Raw genomic sequence first — 7,226 nt, 5'->3', positions numbered from 1 at the left:
GAGTTGAGCCCTAGCTTTCACAGCTGTTGTGACGTCATATCACGTGGTGCGCCGATGGAGGTCAAGTGGTAGCTACGCGGCCGCGCGCGGCGCAGCAAGGAAGAGCTCGGTTGTGCGGCTAGTATGCTTCGCATAAAAACAGGCATAAAGGAACGCCACAGCTAGGCTTCGGAGAGAACGATTAAAAGCATATGAAAGGGCAAAAGAGGGGAAATGACGGCCATAAAGCATAGCCGGCACTCTACAAGAACGGGCGTTGGCAAACGCCAGGACTGCTGCGTCTGCCAACTTAGGGTACCGGAAACATGTGTTCACATTTTAAGGCGGGGAATGTATAGTTATTGTAGAATACGAGCAGTTTTTCGTGTAAATTTTAAAACTTGATTTGTTTTTTTAAATTTCGCCAACATGGCCAAAGGAATTCTTTTTTAACTCCGGCCTTATCTTAGAAAAGAAGGAATAACCGCAAACATTTAAAGCTGCGTTACGCGGAAACTGATCTACTAGAGAGTTATAGCAGGTCGTTACCGTGTTATCGGACGCCGGATTTTCCGGTTAGCGCGGCGCACGCCAGAAGACGTTTTAGCGTACAGCCTCTCCTGTAACAAGTTACCGTAGGGCTAAAACGTGTGATGATGACGGCAGATGCCCAGCTTTTAATGATAAAAAAACGGATGCATTGCAATCATTTCTATGAAGTGAAATGCTACACTTTAATAATCCTTTTCTCTGTATGTAAAGACGTACCGACTACACTTCAGCTAACAGCCGACTCAGCGGCTTTTCAAATGTGTCACGACCACTGGGAAAAATAGTTGCCGCTGGCTCACTGCGGCGGCCACTCCGCTTCGCCAAGAGTGTATCCAGTGTAGCCGCACTCGGTGCTGTCAGGTGCTTGGCGCTCCCTGCGGCGACTTTCTGCGGGCCTTCGCTCCCCCTACTTGGTTCCCGGAATCCACATGGGCGACGCTCTCAGTACTCGGGTCTCGAACGTGGGAGCGATTCTTACCGCGTGGCTCGGAACCATACCGAAGCAGCTTAGTGCTGGTTGCGTGCAGGTGAGTCTTGCTGACCACGCTGCCAACACAGACGGGCGGTCGCCCGAATGTAACTGAGGCCATATGTGTGCCCGCGTGAGCTGAGCTCTGTCGAGGTATGGGCACCGTGCAGGAACCCAGGTGGCAGCACTCTCGGCGAACAGGCAGCGCCGCCGGTGGCCACCGGAGCAAATCCGTTGGGAGAGTCGCGGCCGCCTGGGTCGTGCGAGCGCCTAGTTTGGGGCGGCCGTCGGAAGGTTTTCGGGATTGCTGCAGCAAGGTGGCGGCGATTTGGGCTGGTTGGAGTGACACAGCGATGGATAAACTGTGCGGGAACATGAATACATGGCTTGCACGTGACGTCACATCCGCCTGCTCGTTGACCCGGCGACCATGCTTGTTACCCAGTCGCTCAGTCTTCGTTCAGTGCTGTGCTACCGCGGATGCCTTCAAATTCGTGGCACCGGCACCGTTCACAGCTCTTCTTCATCCGATTTGTGCCTGCTATGGCGCCGCATGAACCTTTAAACGCGGGTTATTACTCTGAACTCATCGGCAGTATTCGCCTTCGTTACGAAGACAAGTTGAAACTGTGCGATGATATCGATCCATACACGCTGCGGCCCGGAGTGGACACAAGTGCCGATGTGAGTGGCTTCCCCGAGATTTCGCACGGCGACATCGTCACGTATCTTGTGTTTTCCGCGAACTTTGTGACTTTGGAAAACATGAAAGCGTACAAAGCTTTGGAGTCCCACAATTATTTTACAAGCGGCTGGGTGAAGCACCTTTCTGCCAAGGAATTCCAGGACGGCAAAGTTGTCCTGCTCGGCGAGGTAAGCATTACGAATCCATTTGATGATTGCAAACCTTGTTAATCTGTATGAGCAAAGCTGTGACGAATGGTCCGTACGCCGTTTGCGCTTAGCGCTCTGTGCGGCGCATCTGAAGCGCGACATTCGGTTATGTATGTACGCGAGCACGTGAAGTGCCCGCAAAGCGTGAAAGGAGGCGGAAAAACCTTATCGGTTCCAAAAAACAAACAGAAAAACGGAACTTGAGGTCAAATCTAGGTGATCAGAATACTTTGCTTCGTGATGACCTCGGTGGCTCGCTCGAGGACCCGGCGTTGAACAGCCAAGTCCGAGCTGGGCAGCGCAGTCTCCCACAGATTAAAAGTACCGAGTTGCAGCTCCCATTATGTGCCTTTGTTTTTATTTTGCACAGTCTGAATGGCATTGCTAATGCGCAGGTTCAGACAGACAAGTTCGTGCACCGCAACTCTGAAAAAAAAAACGGCTCAAATGTTTTGTTCTAAGACGACATCCCTAGGCAAAGTGCAACTGAACCGCAGCAATTTTGAAACGATAGGTCAGTAAAGCCGACGTTTTTTCTCGTTGTCTTCGCAGGTGAACCACTCACAGAGGCTGGGGCACAAACCTCTCCAAGTGTGGATTTTGTGCAAGAAGGATGGCGCTGTGATCACTGCGCACTGCACATGTATGACTGGAGCAGGGGAAGCATGCTCCCATGTTGGAGCCTGTTTGTTTGCAGTTGAGACCGGCATCAAAATGATGAAGTCAAGAAGTTGCACCCAGAAGGATAATATGTGGCTGCCCGCTTATGTCGAAAAAGTACAATATAAGCGACTCAAGGACATAAACTTCACATCATCTAAAGGGAAAAAGCGGCAGCTTGATAGCAATTCCTTTGAGGCAGGTCCAGTCAAGGAGCGGGCTCATGTCCCGCCACTTTCAGAGCAGGAGCGTACCAAGCTTTACGGCTCAATTCAGGATGCCGGCATTGTTCCTTCAATTTTTTCAGTCCTCCCCGGATATGATGGACACTTTCAAAATCCTGTACCGATGCATGATGCCCGTTTGAGAAACCTCTACTCCGAAGAAATGTTGGCGCATGATTTGGATGTTTTGGTTAAGAAAGCCAATGATGTCATGCCATCAATAATTATAAGTGAAGAGACCGTAAAGGCCGTTGAAGCTTTGACAAGGCAACAGAGCAGCTCGTCTAATTGGTTTTTGTACCGAGCGGGCAGGGTGACTGCTTCTGTAATGAAAAGAGTGTGCCACACAAGCATTGATAACCCTAGCATATCACTGCTAAAACTGATATGCTATCCTGAAAAGCAGTCGCTGAAGACGCCTGCCATCGCATGGGGAGTGAAAAATGAGCCCCGTGCCTTCAGGGCATACCAAACCAGTGAAGCCGAGAAGCACGACATGTTCAAGTGCTCCAAGTCGGGGCTGCACCTGAGTACAAGATATCCGTTTGTTGGAGCAACACCAGACGGTCTTGTTTGTTGCGCATGCTGTGGGAAGGGTGTTGTTGAACTTAAGTGCCCATTTTCGCTCAGGGAAGTGAAGGACGTTACAGAGATGGCTACTGCAGGTTTCTGCCTGGAAACTGTCAATGGTGTAGTCCAGCTACGGCGACAACACGGATATTTCTACCAAGTGCAGACACAAATGGCTGTATGTGATGTTCAGTGGTGCGACTTCGTGGTGTGGACACTTAATTTGTTGCACGTGGAGAGAATACAGAAAGACAGGCACTTTTGTGAGGAAATTCTGGCTGCTGGAAGAAAATTCTTCATTCATGCAATCCTGCCCGAGCTTTTCAGCACCTACTTCACCAGGCAGCATGCTGGTCCAGTGGTAAACTCTCCCAGTGATGTCTACTGTTTTTGCCGTGGACCAGAAACTGGAAAGAGGGTTGCTTGCGACAACGCATCCTGCCACTACAAATGGTTCCACTTTTCATGCGTGGCACTCAAGCGAGCACAAAAACTACACTGTGGTTTTGTCCAGAGTGCAAAGGACCCAAAGGCTAAGCAACCTGTAACACAACTTGGACAGCGGCCTCATGTTTCAACCTTGGAAGTGCGTCTTGAGGCTGGAACACACGTGGCCCATATGGGACACGCTGAAATCTGGCGTTGAGAAATGACAATGCCGTCAGCAGATTCTGAGTTTGCTTTATTCAGACATGCAGGAGCAGGACTCACAATCACTTATCCACTGAGGCCGAAGCCTGCTGTCCAGTGCTTTATTCAGACATGCTGAAGCAGGATTCACAATCACTCATCCACTGAGGCTGAAGCCTGCTGTCCAGTGGCGTCCTTTGGTGCAGGAACAATTGATGCACACAAGTTAGATAGCACACAACACAGTTACAATTTTGTCGAGTGGTGAGACTTCATCTCCTGGCCGGCACACAACGTAATCTATTGGCAAGACAGACTTCAGAAAAATAAACTTATTCCTAATGAGTCCAATTACTCTTTCCACGTGTATTCGCACGTTTGCGAGCTTTCTTGTGCTCTGCACATCTTCTGCTGAAAGTTGTTTCTTTCCCCTGGTAAACGCTGGCACGTGAAGCTTTGCACAGTAGAAACCAACGCTTTCGCTGATGTTAAAACCCCTGTCTGCGAGTACAACGTCTCCAGGCACCAAGTTGTCCAAAAATCCACAGTGTTCGGTGATATGTTTGTCACTTGCCCTGCCTCCCCAACCTTCGGATATATATGTAACAACACCTTGTGGAGCAATCCCAATCAGGAACTTGGCTGTATTGCTACCTTTATACTGGGACCATGTTTCACATCTTGGAAGATACGATGATGGCCTTTCTATCTTGATTTCGAAGCAATCGATGATGACTGCTACATTCGCAACAAACGAGTCGTAGAATGCCTGTGGCATTGTCTTTTGCAAAGCATCTCGTGTGGGCCAGATTATTTCATCTTTAAGTCTGCAATACGCCACGTGCAGCAACTTGTCGAAAATGCGCGATACTGTAGCCTCTGAAATATTGAACCGAAATGCAAGGTCAGCGTTTTGCAGATTTACTTTTAGCTTCATCGTGAACAGAACGAATTCTTGAAATTTTGTGAGGTTATTGTTGACATTGTGTGAAATGAAGCTTGCTAGTGCTTCGAACACAGCAAATAAAACAGCAAAGTTTGGCATCCCAGTGTACAGTCGCACCTTTGCTTCACAACTTTTCAGTGAGTCTTCAGTCACCTCGAGCTGCTCTTTCTCTTTCTGCAATGTGTACAGATGTTCATTCAGCACTACAGAATGCTGCTCCAGTGCCTGTATATCTTGCATGGTCATGTCGGTTTGAGCAGCGATTCCTGTATAAAAGAAAAAGTTTATAAGCTCGTAAACTAGAGTGGCAGCCAGCGAAACTGCATGCTGGCTAGGCATCACAAGCACTAGGTAAGCGGACCGACGCACCAAAGGCCTTGGAATGCATCGTAAGCAAAAACAAATGACCATGCATTACTATGGAAAAAAAATGCCTACTGACCTGTCTCATTTTCATCGGCGCTGACTTCCTCGGCTTGCGGTGGCTGTGGGGAATCGGGACAGGCACGCGGCGACGCCTCCGATGCCACTGCTGTCGCTTCAACATCGGCCCGTCGCTTGTGAGCGAGTCTTTTTGCTCTGCGATCGTGCCGCGCGGAATCAGCATGCCTGGTCCCGTGGCCGAGACTGAGAGACGGGGCCCAGTCTGGATTTGTCTCGTCGAACAGGTTGGACGGTTCTCCTGCGGACGCAAAGCTGTTTTCAAAGCGTTCCACGTAGTCGTGTTGGCTTTTTTTCTATAAAACGGAGATACATACAGTGGGCTCACCTTTTATGAAATGCACACCGCAGACGCGCACATTGGGGCTTTCGTGGTTGAAATTAGCACGTTTTATGCGTGCTAACCACAAGCTGCGGCGCTTCGCACTCAGAGTCTTGGTTCGCTCGCACTGGTTTTCGATCACTTTCGGCAGAGAGAAAAACCTCGCGCTAGTTGGCCTTTTCTTTCTCCCTGTAACGTCGCTGCGATTGGACCAGCCCACAACGGCGCAGTTGACCATGCTGAGACTGCAACGCTTACGCACACGCGGAAAACAACACGAGCTGGCACTACCGCGACCACTCCAGTGCGCACGGAGCGGCGGTGGGTCATGAATATGGCGGCCGCGTATCCCAGCATTCCTGTTGATGACGTCGGTGCAAGCCATGTATACACCAGATAGAGAGACAAGGACGAGCCCTGGCTTTATGCTGGGCGTTTATTTCCAAGTAGGAAAGCACGAGAAACAGAGCAGACGACCCAAGGATAAGGGTGCCCAAGAATAAGGAGAAAAACACAACAAAACCATGGGGAGAGGATAAGAAAACACGATGAAAAAAGAAGTAGAAAAATACAGAATAAGATTTGTGGCAGCCCCCACGTGTGGTACAGCGCGACACAAAGCCAGTCACAAGCACGTCGACCGAACGCGACAGCCGGAGGGAGATTGTTATGAGAGGTGAGGACGCACTTAGGCAAAAGCTCAGAAAGCGAAAAGAAAAAGAACGCTGCCAAGAAGGTGCCCCTGGAGGATGAAGGAAAACGTGCGGAAGAAGAAGGAAAGGAATGAACGGACGGGGAGCTGAAACGGAGAAGTGGAAACAAAATACGAGAAGCTGACGAAATGTCTGAAAATTCGCGTACGTCGGCCGGCTAGGTTCATAGATAGAGACATCTCCCTGTCTGTGCGAATAATTGAGGTAACTCACGTATAGACAGGCGGAATTATTTTCAAAGGTTTCAATTGTCTCTCCGGTGGGGCGCATTCCTCTTCTCCTGATGACAGAACAGCCTTTAAAGGACGGCATGTAGCGGCGGTCTCCGCAGCGAACATCAACAAGACGCCTTTTGATCATTCCCTCCACATCGCACTGGTATGCGCACAGGAGGTCGCTGATTCAGCATACTAGGCAGACCCTTACAAATGTTCCGATTGGAACATACGATTTCGATTTTTTTTTACTTGCCGTCAAGATACACATGACTTAAAAATTTTTGTTTTCGCGTCTGTATGGTCAGAGAGGAAATCATCGCAACTATAAAATTTATTATCGTTTTACTTAGAGACTGAATTATTATTGGAAAATGAACACATTTTAGCCTGTGTCGAAGCCGAGTGTTTGTGGGGCACTTCCCGGGAAAAAACAGTTACAATCATCAAAAGAGAACAAAAGTACTGACAAAGACTTTCTTTACAATTAGAAGGCAGCACTGTAACAAGGCAGCAGGAGGAGAGCGAAGGACGGGTAGAAAAAAACTGGGAAGAGGGGGGGGGGGGGGGTCGTCAAACCACTCGAGAATAGAAACGGCGGTGAAGCTGGA

General features: G+C 49.3%; 1 protein-coding gene across 1 annotated transcript; it reads left to right on the top strand.

Annotated features, from left to right (window-relative positions):
* The first annotated feature begins 1,499 nt into the window (after positions 1-1,499).
* LOC144123376 (uncharacterized) lies at positions 1,500-4,194 on the top strand. Its single transcript, XM_077656222.1, has 3 exons — positions 1,500-1,873; positions 2,447-3,117; positions 4,185-4,194. The coding sequence occupies exons 1-3, from the start codon at positions 1,544-1,546 to the stop codon at positions 4,192-4,194; spliced, it is 1,011 nt and encodes a 336-aa protein (XP_077512348.1). The 5' UTR covers positions 1,500-1,543.
* The last annotated feature ends 3,032 nt before the right edge of the window (positions 4,195-7,226 follow it).

The sequence above is a fragment of the Amblyomma americanum genome, chromosome 1, assembly GCF_052857255.1.
Source record: "Amblyomma americanum isolate KBUSLIRL-KWMA chromosome 1, ASM5285725v1, whole genome shotgun sequence".
Taxonomy (NCBI): Eukaryota; Metazoa; Arthropoda; class Arachnida; order Ixodida; family Ixodidae; genus Amblyomma; species Amblyomma americanum.
Note: the sequence above shows the minus strand (reverse complement) of the source record. Positions and strands in the feature narration are given on the sequence as shown.

What these genes read in the sequence shown, in the direction of transcription:
- LOC144123376 (XM_077656222.1), top strand. Translation starts at nt 1,544, where the DNA reads ATGGCGCCGCATGAACCTTTAAACGCGGGTTATTACTCTGAACTCATC. An exon ending in AAGTTGTCCTGCTCGGCGAG is followed by an intron (nt 1,874 to 2,446) that starts GTAAGCATTACG and finishes TTGTCTTCGCAG; the next exon opens with GTGAACCACTCACAGAGGCT.